This window comes from Chrysemys picta, chromosome 1 (genome assembly GCF_011386835.1).
Source record: "Chrysemys picta bellii isolate R12L10 chromosome 1, ASM1138683v2, whole genome shotgun sequence".
In the NCBI taxonomy this organism is placed as follows: Eukaryota; Metazoa; Chordata; order Testudines; family Emydidae; genus Chrysemys; species Chrysemys picta.
Genome location: NC_088791.1, coordinates 188,545,183 through 188,564,400, shown reverse-complemented (window position 1 = coordinate 188,564,400; position 19,218 = coordinate 188,545,183). Strand labels below are relative to the sequence as shown.

At 39.8% G+C, this 19,218-nt stretch overlaps 1 protein-coding gene across 7 annotated transcripts in view; it reads right to left on the bottom strand.

The window, feature by feature from the left end:
- MAP3K7CL (MAP3K7 C-terminal like) overlaps nucleotides 1–19,218 on the bottom strand; it is an 88,809-nt gene that overhangs the window by 41,857 nt on the left and 27,734 nt on the right. For 4 of the 7 annotated variants that reach the window (XM_005283890.5, XM_005283891.5, XM_065576746.1 and 1 more), the window contains one exon: nucleotides 9,001–9,109. In XM_005283890.5, coding sequence (XP_005283947.1) covers nucleotides 9,001–9,109 — 109 coding nt within the window. Of the gene's footprint in view, nucleotides 1–9,000; nucleotides 9,110–11,447; nucleotides 11,750–11,843; nucleotides 12,516–19,218 lie in introns of those variants that run through there. The other 3 variants (XM_005283892.4, XM_024102727.3, XM_024102729.3) reach the window with 3 other exon arrangements.

Here is a 19,218-nt window from a genome sequence, read left to right as displayed (position 1 = left end):
CTCCCTTACATACAATGCAACTCCTCCACCTTTCCTCCCATACCTGTCCTTCCTGAACAGTTTATACCCATCCATGACTGCTCCAGTCATGTGAACTGTCCTACCAAGTTTCTGTTATTCCAATCACACCATAGTTCCTTGATTGTGCCAGTGCAAGCTTCTCCATATCACATTACTTATGTGTCTTTACTCTGAAGGACCCACCTGCAGGGATGAAGTTAATTCATTCATATGCTCAATCAAATCAAGGGCTTTTTAACATAGGCTGCCAACCAGGTGTGACTGAGTGCCCGTTCTGGGGTTTTCACTAGGAACTGGATTGAGAATAGAAATGTGAATCGTACTCCTGTGGCAATATTCATTACTCACAGTCACTGTCACACTAACAGTTTTGCATTGGATTTCACTGTTGTTTATGTATCTTGCTGCAGGTTACAGATCTTCATTACTAGCTCACTTTCAGAGTCTGTTGTATGCATTGTCACAATTAAACCACGGTTGTTTACACAGTAGAAAACTGCTGAGGCAGGATCTTGTAAGCTGCTCTGTGCTGAGAGACCTCTGTGCTCCCACAGAGCCTCACTGAATCAATAGGGCTTTGTGGGGATGCAGATGTCTGCTCACACAGAGTATCTTGCCAGATATTTTGCACCTCTGTATCCTACTATCAGTGGTCATGGAGTGAAGTGATTGTGGTGGGGAATAGGGAAAATAAGCAGCCTTGTTCCAGGCAGAGTATACAGAGTATATATTGGCTAGTATACAGTCAAAGCCTTGCTTTAACTAATAGAGAGTTGGCATCCAGGGCAATGAGCTGGTCTTATCATGAATCGTACTGTATTGCACACTGGAAATACCTCCACATATGGGCATTCTATCTGCATGCCACTGAGTCCCTGGTCCCTCTGCTAACAAACAAACAAAAGTGAGGGCCATAGCAAGGAAAAATGAAGTGGAGAAGAGGGCAACAACACAAGTAAAACAAATAGTCTATAGATACCAAAATCTAGTATTAATATTCTGAGAGCTCAGTTTGCAGTATTATTAAAAACATCTCCCCACCATCTACCCACAAGGTTTCTCCTGCAAGATATTTAAGTTTTTGAACTGCATAGTTACTTTACATCAACGTGCAAGTGTTTATTTTTAAGTTGCTGTTGCCTTCTTGTGCAAATTTTAAAAATAGACAAATATTCTAAAAGAAGAAAGACGAATAATGCTGCATAGCCAAATGGAAAGAAGGAATATGACTCAGTCAGACCAGTAGTACAGCTGCTCTACAACATTTGGATGAATAGTTGTAAAACATTTTGACAGCAATATTGGATCAGAGTTGTGGAGAGCTGTTAAACTGACATTTGACAATTCCAGCAGCACAACATACTGTACCAGTAGCAGTAAGGAAGACCCTCTCGTGATTTTAATTTTCAAAAGAAATCAAGAACACGTAAAGCAGGAATTGCTGTTATTTTTCACATGCACAAGATTTTAAAAATATCTTTTTTGAATTTTTGACTGTTTCAAACTATTAGAAATGTTACACTACTAACCGCAGTGTAGTTAGTAGAAGCAGCAAATACAAAATAAAACAAATTCCCTAAATAAATTTTAAAGGGATGAACTCTACAAAGAAATAATTTCAGAGGAAATCCTTTCAATAAGCAAATGTTCACTGCTTATTTTCTGAACACAAAGTGACTGAGTCAATGGTACTAAAAATAGAACTTATTGGTATCTTAACCATTATAGCATACCATAGTACATTTTATAATGGGCCTGCTTTAGCATCTACTCAACAGCTGCGAGGGTTTTTTTTTAGTCACACTAGTTTAAGACTTCTTTAAATCAACTTCTTTGTGCTGTTATACACCAGATAAACTAAGAACTTCAGTGGCAGGAATTTTCTTGAATTTAGAAATGCATACACACACTTATAGACTAAAGCAAGGTAAAAAACCCAGTGCCACCCCCACTCACACACACAGTATAAGACTGGGATTTTCAAAGGAGCCTAAAGGGAGTTAGGCACCCAACTCCTAGTGAATTTCAACTGAAGCCCTTAGATTCCTTTGAAAATCCCAATTTAAGTTCCCAGTCCAACTCCCACTAAAGTCGATGGGAGTCTTCTTACCATTGACTGGGAGTGGAAGACACAACATTCCACTGCTGTCTTACAAATAGTTGTTTAGCACACTGGCAAAGTGTGTTTTGTATCCTTCTTTAAGGGCTGATCCACAACACACACTTTGCCAGTGCGCTACACAACTATTCATAAGACAGCAGTGGAATGTTATGTCTCAGGATTCCTGGTTTCTAATCCTGGCTCTGAGAGGTCAGTGTCTAGAGGCCAGAGCAGTGTTTACAGACAGACAAGTACAGACATTGCTTGCTAAAAGGTATGGTGGCTAAATGAATGAGACTTGGCTCTATCATATAAGAGCCGTGGGTTCTATTCCCAGTTATGCCTGAAATGACCTTGTGCAGCCTCTCAGTTACCTTATTTGTAAAAGGGTAGGGAAAAATAATTGCCTGCCCTTAGGATAGGAATATGAGGGCCTTGTTTAATAATAAATGTTATGGACTTCACAAAAATATTAACAGCACCCATGAGCTTCCTGCTCAGCATACTTTCTCCTAAGCTAAAGGATGTTCCGTGGGGGACTCTCAGTCTCATGCCCTTTAAGGGCATTTCTCATAAATTCCTGTGAAATCCTCAGAAAAATGTCATTACTGTCTACCAAAAACAGAACATGGTTTTCAGGATTAATCAGGGATATTATCAGTATTATTATTTTTATATGAACCTCTAAATAGAAAATATATGCACTTTGAAGCCCACACATTGTGTTAAAATAATGAATTTATTATTTGTACTACAGTAGTTTCCAAAGATCCCAATTAGGATCAGGGACCCATCCTGGTAGGCACTGTACAAACATATAGGATTACAGCATCCCTGCCCCAAGGAGCTAACAATCTAAGGATATGTCTACACAGCAAAGAAAAATCCATGTCAGGCGTGTGCCAGCTGACTCAGGCTCGCAGGGCTCAGGCTTCAGGGCTGTTTCACTGCTGTGTAGACTTCTGGGCTTGGGCTGGCACCGAAACTCTAGGACCCTCCCACCTCACAGAGTCTGAAAGCCCAGGCGCCAACCTGAGCCCAGAGGCCTACACAACAATATAACAACCCTGAAGCTTGAACCTCTCAAGTCTGAGTTGGTTGGCATGGGTCAGCTGCGGGTTTTTCTTTGCTGTGTAGACATATATTTAGATTGTTAGCTCCTTGGGGCAGGGATGCTGTAATCCTATATGCGGAGTCTAGTTGCCGTGTAGAAATATCCTAACTAAAGACAAAACTCAACAAGTGAGCATGGCAAACAATAGGAAGGACAGAGGTGAGGGTACAAATAATAATCAGTATTGTGTTATTGTTTCCTTATTCCCTTCTATTTGCTGTATCCACATGTAGTCTGTTGTCTCATTCTTCAGTTATAAGCTCTTTAGGGCAGGGACTATCATTTTGTTCTGTGTTTGTACAGCGCCTACCACAAAGGGGTCCTGTCAATGACTAGGGCTCCTAGGTGCTACCACAATACAAATAAATAATAATAACAACACTGTGAAAATAAGATTACAATGCACTTTAAAACCTAGGGATGACAAGCACAGTGCAGTGATTTTACATGGTTAAACTAGCTGATTGCACAACTTGATGGTTCCAAATTATTTTAAAGTATAGGCCAACATTTTTAAGTATGAGAGCCCATGATTAGGCTCATAGATCCATACCTAGACCCTAAGATAAGGGAGTCCTGATTTTCAGAGGGATAGAGCACCACAGTTGTCACTGAAGTAATTGGGTGCTGAAGATGCTCATTATCTCTGAAAAAGCAGGCCACTTCCGTTGAGCCTAAGGAAACTTAGGTTGGTTTAACTTTGTTGGTCAGAATTGTGAAAAATCCACACCCCTGAGCAGCATAGTTAAGTCGATCTAATTCCCCATCGATTAAGTTGACCTAATTCTTCCATTGACCTAGCTACCACCACTCGGGTATCCACACTGAAGCTCTACAGCAGCACTGCTGCAACAGCACAGTTGTGGGGCTATCACGTCTTAAGTGTCGATAACCCTAAGTGTGGCTTTAGGAGCCTAACTTGTAGGTACCGTGGTTTGTAAACTTTGGGCATATATTTTATACATTAGCAATCCCCACTGGTCCTTTACCTATCCATTTTCAGCTTCAGGCATTATGATAAAAGTGAGACTGGAGGAGGGATTTGAAGGAGCTGCTGAGGAAGCATCTACTGTAAAACACAGTTATTGGTTTATGTGGCTATATACAACAAAAAGCAAGGGTTCCCCATGATCACATTAGGAGGATTGGATTAAAATGGTTGGGAATATAAAGAAAGTTGTCAAAAGAAGTAATTTCATGTACATCCAAATATTGTATTATTCCGGTCCCCAACAATGTCATTAAAAGAAAGCACATACATTTTTACCAGTAAATTTTCAGGGGAAGTGATTATTAGCAGCAAACTGACTTCAAGTGAAATAAATGACTGACAATTAGAAAAAAATGCATGTATTCAACAATTAGGTAAAACCCAATTCCACTGCCAGTATTTTATAGCTGGATTCAAACTCTCCTTAGGCATGTGAAGCTGTGTATTTTACCTACAAAACAAGATTAGGTACACCTACAAACTACAGGCATGCCCATCATGTCCTATCAGAATAAAGCCCCTACTTCCAACCACTTAGTCCTAACACCTGTAAAAAACAAAATTAACCATGGACTCTGATTCTGGTTTTGATTGAGGCCTTGTCTACACACAAACTTTAATTAGTTTAATTAAATTGGTTCAGTTAAATTGGTGCAAAGCCCTGCATAGACACTCTTAGGTCTGGTCTACATTACAGACCTGTATCGGTATAACATGTTACTCAGGGGTGTGAAAAATCCACACCCCTGAGCAACATAGTTATACCGACCTAACATCCCCCGCTTTTAGACAATGTTATGTCAGCAGGAGAGCTCCTGCCAACATAGCTATTGCCTCTCAGGGAGGTGGATTAACTAAATTGATGAGACAGCTCTCTCCCCTCAACTTAGAGCGTCTTCATTAAAGCGCTACATTTGCATAGTTGCATCAGTGCAGCTGCGCCCCTGCATTGTTTTAAATGTGGATGTGCCCTTATTTTGGCTTAAGGGCAGCTTATTTGGTTTCGTTTAAATCTATTCCTACATCAATTTAAGCAAAATTGAAATAAGCTTGTCCACTCAGCCTTTTGTGTTGGTTTAATTCAATCAGATTTAAATCACACCTTAAGCTAAACTGCTACAAATCTGACAAGCCATGAGAGAATTTATGTCTAGTGCCAGTTTAGTGAACTTGAGTAAAAGCATCAAATATAGATATCTATATCTACAGGATTAAGTGATACACAGTAAAACTGTATTTTTATATAGCATCGCTGTTAGTAGTTGGTCAGACTTCCCTCAAGACTTTTAAGGACCTGGTCACCCCACGATCACAATAAAAATACAGCACAAAACTGGTCCGGTTTTAATTGTTTTTGTGGTCATTAACAGGCCCTAAAAGAGCCAACTTTTGAACACAGTAAAACAATTTTTGGTATGGATAACATAAGCTATATCCCTTCCTGTAGATAAATAACACTAAATAACTTGCTTTTCTTGAGTTGATAACAGTCTCTGCTTTCAGACCCAGTACTTTGTTGCAGTTCTAACCAGTGAGATAATCACCATCCAGAAGACCTTTTCCCCTTTTATATCTGGTTATGTTGTAAATTACTCCCTGTACTACTGTGGTAGAATAATTCAGCCTTATGGGGCATCACGCCTGCCACCATGATTGGCAAACAAGACAACATCTAAGAAAAAAAATTAAATGAGTTTAATTCACTCACCTCCTCGTTCTGGGTGAGGTTTTTACATACACCTCTACCCCGATATAATGCGACCCAATATAACACGAATTCGGATATAACGCAGTAAAGCAGCGCTCCAGCAGGGCTGCCCAGAGGGGTGGGGGAGGGCAAGTGGGGCAATTTGCTGCAGGCCCCGGGCCCTGCGAGCCCTGGCCTGGCGGCGGTCCGGGTCTTCGCCAGCATTTCAGCAGCGGGTCCCTCAGTGCTGCCGAAGACGCGGAGCGACTGAAGGGCCCCCCGCCGCCGAAATGCAGCCAAAGACCTGGACCGCTGCCGGGTGAGTACAAGCGCCGCAACTGCCCTGCTTTGCCCCAGGCCCCCTGAATCCTCTGGGCAGCCCTGCGCTCCAGGGGGGCGGGGCTGTGCACTCCGGCGGATCAAAGCAAGTTCAATATAACATGGTTTCACCTATAAAGTGGTACGATTTTTTGGCTCCCGAGGACAGCGTTATATCAGGATAGAGGTGTACCATCACAATACTAAATCTCTCAAGATGCTGTCAGAGTTGAAACACAGAACTCCTTCCTGAATTGAGGAAAGCAGCTCTCCTCCCATGAAAAAAGGATTAGAGGAATATAAAAAGGTGAAAAGAAGAAAAAAGATTCTAAATTTAAAATGGATAAAGGTGGCAGTGAGACGCTGTGTCAGCAGATTTGTTTCTTTGCAGTGTCTCTTTAAAAAAAGACATTTCAGTTGCTTGTTTGAACTAGGATCATTTGAATGTGGCTTTCTGTTAAACCTCAGACTTGGAGTGATTTTTCCTTTGCCTTGTTTAAATACATTCGATATTGATATCTCCATTCAGGCTTTCCGTTAACATCAGGTGCTGAATTCTCCTGATGAGGTCAAATACTATGCTGACTTATACCTCTGAGTAGCCCTCCGGGGGTTGCAATTCAGTGTGAAATATGGTCCTTAATCTACTGGTTCCTATTTACTCTCTCCTATCTTCACAGACGGTCTGGATCACTTGCTACAATAACACATGTATGCTGAGCGCCAGATAATGTGGGCAATGAGGAAGTCCTAAGGAATTTAATAGAGAATGATCACCTTTTCATAGTTCTGAACCTTCTTACAAATTTTGATAGAGTCTGGAATTATTGGCAGAGCAGAGGAGACAGGGTGAGAGAAGGGAACAGCTTGCGACATTACTGAATTTTGACCTTTCATGCTCTTCACAACCTTGTCCCTCGCTACTGTCTTCTCTTATCCCTTATCACATTGCCCTTCCATCTCCTCTGCTCTGCCCATTGTGCAAGCCTCCTTTGCCTGATTTTCAGCTCTTAACACAAGCAGCAGATTCTTCCATTATTCAGAAGGACACCCTCCTCCCCTCCTTAAAATCTCTCTTCAAGACCTACTTTGCAGTGATGCTTACAAGAAATCAGATTGTTAAGGATGGCTTGACGGGCAGATGGGGATAGTTGGTACTTTCTTTATATATTATAATATACTGGTAATTATAATTTACAAAACAAGGCATATATAAGCTTGCACCCTTTCCCCCCTTTCCCCCACCCCCCAGATTGTATCCTTCTCACAACTTTTATGTCACTTGTCTTTGTAAAGTTTTTAGCATATGGACTATGTTACCATACATAATTATACGTCCCTTCAGAGCTGTGATGTGGATTGGGTTTCGTGGGCTACTGTAATATTAAGTAGTAATAAATACAGGAAGATTATTTAAAAATATTTTTTAAAATATTATACAAGAAAAAAGAAAGGTGACAAAAATTTCATGAATGTAACATTGGAGTTGAGATTGTATTCACACAGCATTCAGAAAACAGAGCATTATTATTCCTATAACAGCTTATACTCTGCTCCGTGATACAATTCAAATGCGGCATAAGTGGATGCTATTCCACTTAAGTCTGTGGACTTATATCTACTTATACCAGGTTTGAATGTGGTCCTGTGTGTAAAAAGCATACACAAAAGCAGTTTGATACTAAAGAGTGTACAGAGAAAATAAGGATACAAAGAATGAAAAACAAAATCGCGGAGCAGAGTTAAGGCTGTTGTAGGAATAATAATGCTCCATTTCCTGAATGCTGTGTGAATATATATGTTACTCTCTTGTGTAAGAATGCACAGAATGGAATAACTTACCTGAAAAGATCTGTGACTTCTGAGAGCAGAAGCTGAGCTACACCATCCATATTGTGAAAGGGAGACAGATAGTATTGTAGCACGGGTAGTTTACAAACATGCATGGGAAGTGGGTTCAACAAGTAATGATAACTGAAACCCTGTGAGTTTCAAGCTCTGTATACACCTGCGCCTTGCCTCCAGGCTCTCCCCTACCACTGGCAGCAGAGCTAGTTTCCTTCTTTGTGATGCTGCCATTGCTTCCATGTTTCTGGTTTCTTTATTTCATTCTGATTTTCACAAAGTGCCTATCAATAGCTCTCTAGGCATTTTCAAAAATTAAGGTACACTCAATAATGTGAACCTAATCCAAGGGTTCACATGTGCACAGGTTACGTTGGGGAAGTTAACGCTCCATCAACATTAGTTTACAGGACAAACGGTAATGGAATCTTTATCGGGGAACATGCCAGGTTGAGCAGCTGTTTCCTGAATCCTTCCCTCAAGCTGGGCATTCCGTTGGTATTCTTCAACCCTTTTGCCTATGGGAAAGTGTCTTTTTGTTCTGTGCTTTGCTTAGATGCCAGCTTTGCCCTCTCCATCAAAATAAAATAACAAAATAAAAAAAATGTTGCCCAGGAGTTTTAGCACACTTTTTCAGTTTATATGCAAATATATTGGTAATTCAGTCATAGTTTTATGTTTATTCCACATTCTCTTGAAATAAATCTCACTTTTACAGTATCTAGGCTGTTGGACAAGTGATTTTAATCTATTGTTAGTTTCCTCTAACAATATTGTAGTTACCAGTTTGATATTGATCATTCACACACATGGAAAAAGTCCATCCATGACATTCGACTTCATTTGGTAATATAAATATGATCAAGAACATATAAAATCTAGAAACATTTCATTTTGATTTATTCCATAAAATTGAACTGTACCTGGGGAGTCATTTAGACTGAAGGCAATTCGGACTGGCTTATCAGCAGGTACTCTTGCTGTGGTGATCATGTGGGCACTTGAGTCTACGCGTTTATCTGTGCGTTCCAGCTGCAATTATATAAATATTGCATACATTACTGAGCATATGAAGCCATTACATCCTCAGCTTAGTGATTTGCACACATTTATAGCTGCACTTTTTGCATTTTTTATTCTAATAAAGCAAATTTAAGGTGACAAGCATGGGGCTACATTTGATTTTTCTTTTAAAAATTTTTTAAAGTGAAATTCAGTGATAGAGGCTAAATTCCTTGATTTATCCACAGTTCAGGTAAAGGCAATGACAAAGAAAATTTCCCCACTTTGTCCTGTCAGCATATCTCAGCCTTGACCTGGACAGTCAAACATTTAAGGGTCAGAAGATTGTTAATTCTCCAAACCTTGGTACTGATCCTTCAGTGGGATTCCTTGCAGATGTTAAGGGTCTGCATAGAGGAAGTCAATTGCAGAATCAGGGCCTAATTTAGCCTGTGGCCTTTCTTCGGAGTCTGCCAGTGCCAAATGGCGGTTTTAATGAGGTGGATCACTCTTCACTAAGAAACAGTCCCAAACTCCCAATTTATTTCACACAGAACACCAAATAGCCATCAAATATTAATGGTCTTCAGTGGCTATCAACTTAGACAGGATAAGCTTAAAGCATGTCCAGGCTTATGCACTTATAGTTATATTATGTGTATTTAGACTTTCGTATAAAAGTTTTTTCCCAAACAAAGTCTATTAAGTATTTGATGTCCAACTTAAACTCCTATATATCTCATATAAAGCTGCTGTAATTAACATTCACAAACAGTATACACTGAGGCCCAAATCCTGCAATGAGCCAGGTCCTTGTATGGAGCCTAAATGAAGTTAATGGAACTTACATTGGTGAAAGATCTGCCCAGGCAGAAATCATTGTAACATTGGGCGGTAAGAGAACTAAGCAAACTTCAAGCATTACCCAGCAGTGCACTGCACCTATATCACCTAGGTGGATTGCTACATGAATAACATTTAAAGAAATAAACACAAGTGTAAAACACCCACAGAAAATTGGCAATCAAATTATTGAATAAAGTATAGCAAAATTGCTAAAAGCTGTGCTATACTTCTGTAGACACTGTGGCGTTTAATTGATGGAAAGGGAAAAGACAGTTCTCTTAGCCAATCACATTGCAGCTTTTCCGTAACACTTTCGAAAGCAATGGTTGTTTTTCTGCACTAAAATTGCATCACCCCATTTGATGTTATGTTTAATTATTAGAGCATCACATAAAATCAGTACAACAGAACATCATTACAAGATAAAGGCCTTGCTTGATGATGCACAAAATTCATCCCTAGCATCAATCCTTTGCAGGCAGTAGAGTAGCAGCAAGCATGAGTTTGGCCCACTGACTTAAACATTTATTTTTTGTTTTGTCTGTCTGAGCATTTAGCCAGCAGAGGGATACTGTTACTCTGTGGCAATGTTACACAATAAGCCACTGACGTGAACTCTGATCAAATAGTGGATGTTTTACAGTGCTTAGATTTTCTTTAAAAAACAGAACAATTATTCTAAAATTCTTACTTTGGAGCTGGTAGCCTCTTTTCATATTAATATTTGGAGGATTCTCATGAATAACCCCATCTTCCCTATTATTACTAATCAAAAGAACACACACACACCCAACCAGCATCAATTGGAAGAGAGACCACAAAGTCATTTAAACAGACAAAATGCATTTTGGGGGGGGGTCTGTTTATGTAGCAACTTTTTCTAGAGCAACGATCTCCCTCTTCCATGGTCTCTTTGTGAAAAGTATTTGAGACCTTGCATGTTTTTTTTTTTTTAAATAAACAGAACAATTGCAAAACCAAAATTATTTATCATAACATACCCTCCCCACATGACTCTCAAACAAACCTAGAACAAAAGAGAGATACAAATTCGCACAACTTTGAAAACAAGACTGTTCATCATTACATATTGTATCACACATGCAACACATCTGTTAACCATCATCAGACAGGTTTTCTACACAATAAGATGCTTCATGTTTAATATCACAGATTAAGAAATGAGAAAAAACATTCATGGAAGTTAATACCATTTTAACAACAAACATGATAGGATGTCTTTTGTTGGAATCCTTAAACTTAGCATAACTGAGCACTGTCCTAAGTAAATCAGTGGTCTTGTCCCATTCACACACTGTGTGGTCTACAATGTTTACAAGTTACCAGTATTTAGTTACCGATCTGGGGGCAAAAATAAATACTCCCTTCAATAACTAATGTTTTTAATGTTACACAAGAGACTTTCATTTTGTTTTAATTTACGGAAAGAAAATCCTATCTATATATACACACTGTACATGAGCCAGTTATCTCATTTTATGAATTAAGATTATTTCTTCACCAGATTTTCTGCAGAATCCTCAATGGTCTCCATCATCAAAAAGAAAATAAAGAAAACAAGAAGGCAGGAAAACCTTCATTTCAGTGCTGTGTATGTAAATAGGATGATGAATGTCCCATCGGCTCAGGGAAATTAAACAGATCAACTGCGTACAAACTTCCCACTTATTTTCCTCACACACAAAAAAGGATAATCATTCTGTAGACAGAAGGATATGGGAGTGGGCAACTTTGAGTATAATGAGTTCTTTAAAAGGATCCCAGAAAGCAGTTCCATATTCATGAGGACTGTCTGTGGAACAGGCTGTTGTTTCTTTATAAAAATCTGTAGCAGAACTCAGATTAAGTGTGTTACAGCTCTATCAGTTTAGTTCAGTTTTCACACCTGTTGCCTTACCTCACTTAGTGGAGAGTCTGCACTTGTATAATCCAGGGCTAGCCACTGCCTTGGCTTGTCGTTGCCTTTATGGAGTAAAGATTCAATAAAAGAAAAGGCTGCACCTGCTACATAGCAACAAACTGACAGAGTCTGAGAAACTGAGACAGCTGTTAAGGCAACATGCTGCTACCTGCACTTCCCAAAGGCTTTGCTATCCCACAAGACCACCCTATTCCGCTTTTCTTCGCAATTCCACTCTCCCTTCCTTTCCTTTTCAACAATGAGATTTATGATGTTGTCATGCTTCAGAGGGAAAAAAAATCCTTCTGACAGAGGCATTAATAAGCAGCAAACTGTGGAGAGTTCAAGATTTTTAATTCATTAGTCTTGGCAAACCTAAAATACAAACAGACTTGCTTCACAGGACAGGAATGTTTTCAGCATGACCCAATCAGTGTCTGTGTCTATTCCAGCAAACTGGCAAAGATAGCATGACTCCAGTCAGCAAAAATGTCTGTGGCTCGAATCAGCTTGGGGTGACATTGCCAACTTGGACTGGCTACACGCAAACTATTAAATGATAGAGGCAACTATCAAAGCTAACAATGAGGATGAGGTTTGGTGTTTTAGGCTAGGTTTGTAGTGGCTTTGGTAAAGTGTCTAATAGACTAACAACAGATGATAGAATTATTATATTAAAGAGACAATGGATTCATTTTAGTAGTATATTAGAGTCTTGTATAGTCTTCATTATAAGTACATTCTGAAGGCAGATTTATTTACAAATATTTTGGACAGGAATTGAAATTGCAATTGACTTAAAACTAACAGCTTGTAGATTCTGCTGTTATTTCTGATACTGCCAGTCAGTTTTGTAACTACAAGCAAGGTAATTAGTAACTGAATATGGAAATGCTGTGAAAAAAAGAAGCAGTTGTCCAGACTGATGCAATTACAAAAAGCAAAGCTTAAATACCCTGCTGGCTGTATGTATTCTTCTGGATAACTGCGATCCCTGAAAGTGCAAAGGATACTATAGGACAGGAGATTGACTGACAATATATCTGCTGCACCTATCATTATACTGTGTTTTTTTTCATTAAGAAAAGCATGTCTCTTTCACCAACAGCAGTTGGTCCAATAAAAGATATTACCTCACCTTGTCTCTCTGACATCCTGGGACCCACGCACCAACACAGTTACAACAACACTTTTAAAAAAAGTTAGTTTCCCTACCTTCAAAATATTTTTTTAAAAACAATACATTTAATTTGACAGGTTATCCCAAATGCTCGTATTCTGCAATGTCTCAAGTAGAGCACAGCACATCTGAGGCCAGATTCTCTGGTTCATCTGAGGCATACTAGATGCAGAAGCAGGGGGAGCCGCAAAGGTGGCATTAAATCAACTTTCTGTCTCCCCCCACATCCTGGCATTGGCCAGGAACTGATCCAGTCCCAGCAGCCCCTTTGGCTGCTCTAATTTACACCTTGCTCCCTGTGACCCAAGGTGCTGGTCCACACCTGGAGATAGCTGGAGCACAGAGCCACCCTGCTTACACTCCCCTTTCTCCAGGAAAGACCCCTGTGCTGGGGGCTTGGAGGACGTGGTGTAGAAGGACCACATAGGCTCTACATTACCTAGGGATTCCCCGGACAGCTGATTAAATCTGCTTTCTAGCTTCATTGTGCCACCAGAGCAGGAACAAGAATCTGGCCAAGAGAATCCATTCCATGATTTCAAAGCATCAACATGCCCTGACTTCTACGCTCATGAGAGAGCTCATCTTTCTTTCTTTCTCAGCTGTAAATATACTTCTGAAAAGATATTTATAATAATCTCTATTTATCTCATTTTGGAGGAAGATTTAGCTTTGTTCACAACCACTATTGCTGAAATTTCACAATAAAATAGCACTGCAGCTTAATATTGATCTCAATGAGGGATTCTTTCTCCAACTAGAGGACTAATTATTTTTAAAGGATATATTTGGTTTACAGCCATAGGGTGAAATCCTGGCCCCACTGAAATCTATATTGAAACTCCCATGGACGACGTCAAGGCCAGGATTTCTTTCATAGGGCCTGATTCTCTCCTGTTTTGCATCGTGTGTAGTTACTTACACCTGTTGAAAGTGGATGTAAAATAAATCAGATAGATAGCATTTACATCTAGTTGGCAGAGGTCTGAATGAACGCACAAGGTGCAATGCAGTGAAGAACAGGTCCTATATAAGGTATTTCTAAGATGCATAAAACCTTGGTATTTAAGCACCAACAAGACTTACCTTCACTAACCAAGACAGCAAGATTACTAATCACTCACTAACATAGGTCATACACATGCAATCTATCTGGCATGCCCAAGATGAGGCAGAAACACTGACACATGAATGGTTTCAGAGTAGCAGCCGTGTTAGTCTGTATCCGCAAAAAGAACAGGAGTACTTGTGGCACCTTAGAGACTAACAAATTTATTAGAGCATAAGCTTTCGTGGACTACAGCCCACTTCTTCGGATGCATACTCTGTACATACATACTTCTTCGGATTATTCCACTCTGTATGCATCCGAAGAAGTGGGCTGTAGTCCACGAAAGCTTATGCTCTAATAAATTTGTTAGTCTCTAAGGTGCCACAAGTACTCCTGTTCTTTTTGCTGACACATGAATGACTTTTCAAAACAATTGACTGACAATGCACAGCTACGAGATCACAGTGTATATAGTGCATGTATTTGCAAATTCAATACATAATATTTTGGTATTTTCTATCTATTGTAAGCATGTTATATCATATTCTCCCTTTATTATATATCAGTGTTTCTGATGAAATCCCATATTACTCGTCACACATTTCAAAAGAAGACAGTCTTAACAGTGCTTAACTCCAAAAACATAAAGCAATTCTCGCGCATCTCTTTCAGTCAGTTTAGTACCATGCAGGGCTGCAAGTCACACTTTGGGACACAGAAACTATATAAACCAAAAAAACCTTGCATCACATTTAAATTTCAGTGCTTTATACATTAATTAGTCCTCAGGAACTACTACTGTATGTACTATGTGGATGACAGTGTAGTCTGACATTTTCAGTACAACAGTGGGAGTCAAGAATCCAGGGCTTTATCTTGCAGCCCTTACTCATGTGAGTAGTCCCACTGAAACCAAGCACACAATGACACGGACTTCTGTGACTGCATTGATCCTGATTTGGTGGTCGTGTGATTGTTCATCTAAAGAGCTCATAAACAAGCTAGATTTTTAGACTTATTTTCAAATGTTTGAGTTTACATTTTAGGAGGAGTTTTCCCTGATTCCTCTGAGACCCTATCCATCAAACCTTAACATTAAGACATTTTACATATACAGCACTGTATCTGAAATATTAGGTTGAATAATTACTATCATTCTGTAATTATTTTTATAACCTGTTTGCTATTGGGAATATAACATTACAAAACATTCAATTAAAGCTGAAATCAAGCAATAACATGCACTCATATAGCACCTTTCATATGAAGTTCTCAAAATCACTTTACAAAAAAGGAAAACTGAGTCTTAGTGAAATTAGGTTACATGCTCAAATTCCTATTAAGGCACTGTAAAACTTGGGAACAGACTCTAGTGGCCCAATCCCATAGCTCTTATTCATGTGAGCAGTCCCATTGCACCCAAGAAAACTACTCCACGATTTGGTGCAGCACAGTAAATACTTGTTCATAACAGGCTGAATATACACTTTACAGTAAACTCTATGAAAAGTTCAGAATGCTGATAATCCCTCCGGTTTTTCCTGTAGAAGCACAGTAGTGGTGCTGTACCCTGTTTTCCTGCCAGCCTGCTCTTAGTCATCAGATGTTTGGTACCCAAGCAAAATTCTTTTGATCCCATATCACATTATGGAACCTGAACTCCTCTAGAAGAGTGACACACAGGATATCATGTTTTAGTCATCAAAAGATTTAAAAGTAATCATACTTTAAATTAGAAACACTGCAGCTTATTGATATCTGGTACAAGTTTGTAATTTTTTAAAATATGAAGTATCAATTATTTTACACATGTATAAAAAGCAGTAAAATGATCAGTATTTGCTATCTAACAAAACACCTGTTCTCTTCCCTTTTATAGCTGTGCTACTTTCAATTCATGTGAGTTTCCTAATATGAATAGTATTTTGGTAGCATATGACCTCATTCAAACTGAAATGGTGTTTCAGAGGTTGCCAGTCACTATTTAAAAATACACTTAAAATATTCTAACACATGGATGATGTTCAAAGGAGATGTTGAAAAACATGCTTTTCCAAACAGTGAATGAAGGGAAATTTTCACTTCACTGTTTCATCTGAAAACAACACAAGACAGAATACAAACAGAAATTAACTTGTTTTTTTTACTGCAAGAATTGTTTAAGGGTCCAATCTTGCAAAGTTGCAGAGCACCCTTGACGCTCACAGAGGTTGATGGAAGTTAAGGATGCTCTACACCCCACAGGACTGAGTTCTGAAGGAGGAGCAAATGGCAACAAGACAGATTCTTTAACTACACATCACATGCTGAATCACTGAAGCCAATGGGATTGCCAGGGTGTGAGTTGGCACAGAATTTGGCCAAATAAAAATATTTCATGAGTGCATTTTTTGCCTGAACCTGCACTCCATTCTCAGGCAAATGTTCTATTGGGGAGTTCCTCTGAATATATAAAATACAAGGTCTAAAATATTGCACTGCAAGGGAATGTGCAGTAGGAGGTGGTGTTTTGTGCACGTAAAACATTTTTCGTTGATATTTTTCTCTTTCAGATTTAAAAAAAAATGTAGTTGCATTTGTAGGGGAAAAAAACTTAGTGGAAATTTCTATAGAAGTAAAATACCAACCAAATGTATAGGAAAACTGAGTTATACCCAGAAATTTGGCACAAATCTCCCTCCCCTCTTCCTACATCCCCCCATTCCCCAACAAGTGGGGACAAACACTGAATACATGTAAGCTTGCTATTTTAGAAATCCATTGTTTTGCCATCAGTTAATCCTTTTCTAGTTCACTAAAGAAATCCCAGAATGCATCATTCTGTGATCTCACTGACACAATTAGTCCCATGCAATCCATTATAAGCAAGTTAAACTAATTATTTCTGTGCTGAATGCCCTCAACACCTTAGCTGGGCATTTAGCACATACTTTAGTGCTTACATCATTTTTTATTTTAGCTTTGCAATTTAACTTTAAGAAATGTATGGCTATAATGAAAAGTGTTCCAGATAGTTCTGATAAAAACATTTAGAACTAAGTTTTCTGCTTACAACCTGTACAACTTCATTGAGTTTTAAGGTGTTGCACATGGTGTCAGTGCTCAGTGTGAAATGAATATACATATAGATCAGTAAAATGTCCTCTGCCAGTTAGCATCAAGAGGTCCCTGGATCACAAAGGAAGCTCAGCCCAAAGGACCCTCACTGCGTGCTCTGGTATCGGCAGTGTCCATACTGTGTCCAGTGCCCTCCAGCCATGACCCATGGGGAAGCAGAGGGGGAGGAGACAGCTGAGCGCCGCAGTCAGAGGGGTGGCTGCTGGTGTGGACTATAGGGATTTTCCATCCAGTGCACTGTCCTTCTGGGATTGCTCCCATCAGAGATGGGGGAAGGGGACTGCTTGGCTATGGCATCTGTTCATTTCCAAACCTGCCTGGCTCCCTTCCTGCCTGGGGGAGTGGGCTTAAGTGAGCCCCTCCGACCTGAGCTACTAAAACAATGCCTGCAACTTGCCAGCAAAGCTGACCTGTTCAATCCTGTTTGGCTTCTCTGCAATTAAGGGAAAGGGGGACTGAGATGAACCCATCCAGACTGGATTGAGGGAGAAACTGCATTTTCCACCAAGACCCTTGGTTAAGGAGGGAAGCATGAGACACAGACCTTCCCTTTTGCCTCTGGCTTTCTCAGCCTAGATCCCTCCTGAAGCCTTCAGTGGCAGTAGTAGCTGCAAATGCCTCAGAAGGGGAGGTGCAGCTGAGGAGACAATCTTGTCAAAAAGGCAGACCTGGGCCATGACTGGGACTCAGATAGACACATTAGTGAGATGAATTTTTAGTCAGAAATTTGAAATCAAGTTTGGAATTTCCTCAGAAGAGCTCTGCAGAAGCAGAGCCACCAGCCAATGGGGAGACAGAGAAAACCAGAGGGAACTTCAGGGGACAAGGTGCTGCCCTGCTGCTAGTGACTAACTTGTCTAGTTCTGTCCCCAAGCTGCAAGCAGGCTGAAGGATCCACTGAAAAGTATCAGTGGACCTCAGCTGATGAAGAAAGGTGGTTTACAGCCACGTTTCCTTCCTCTCCACAGCTGTACTGACCACAAGCTCAGCGCAGTTAAGGATCATCTGTCCCTTAGTATCCCTTAGCTAAATATGGATCTCAGCTTCACCATATTTAACTCTCACCATTGGGTCAATAAATCTTGGTATTCATCTAAACAAACTCAGAGAAATAATTTCTGTTCTCAGGTAACACCTGGAGTAACTGCACTGATTTAACTGGATATTACAGACTCAATTGCCAACATTACGCTGATAACAAGCAAGTGTGTACGCACAAATAAACACTCAAAATCTTAAACAGAAAATGTTGTCACTAAGCTTCCCTGCTGTCAGGAAGAAATAAGCATCCCTAGGACACAAGGGTAAAAAGCCCAGCAGCAGCAGCAGCCAGTGTCTTGCCTTTCATTAGAACTGCCACTCTTGTTACCGCTACTGGAGCTGCATCTGCAGTGGCACCAGTCAGAACTGTAGAGGGGAAAGTGTAGGGTAGGCAAATGCAAGACTCATCTATTTGCAGAAGTTTGTTCTCAAAAAATGCAGTTTATATCAGTCCAGCCATCCCTTTCCCTTTTCTATAAATATCCACCCTCTCCCTGCCACCAGGAAAAACAACATATGGACTATATAACCCATCATGGGCAGAACAGGAAAGACAGCCCAAGAATACAGCAGCTTAAAGTTCTTGTATTTGGCACCTAGATATCACAAAGTGATTGGTACATTAGAGATAGGTATATATTTGTTACATTTAAAAAATATTAAAAAACATTATTAAAGTTGTGAAGTCAATAGTTAACAGAACAGCATTAACAAAATACTAGAAGGTACATAGCTATATATATATAGAAATCAATACACAAGACTAACCGGCAAATACACAGAACCCAAGAGTGATGCCATATTACGATAGGCAGCAATGTTTCTAGGCGATGTCTACATAAGTTATACTGACAAAAGTGCTAATGTCGCTCAGTGGTGTGAAAAAACCATCCCGCTAAGCGACATAAGTTATATCAACAGAAGCGCCAGTGTGGACAGCACTATGTAAGCAGGAGAGGCTCTTCCGCCAACATAGCTCCCAC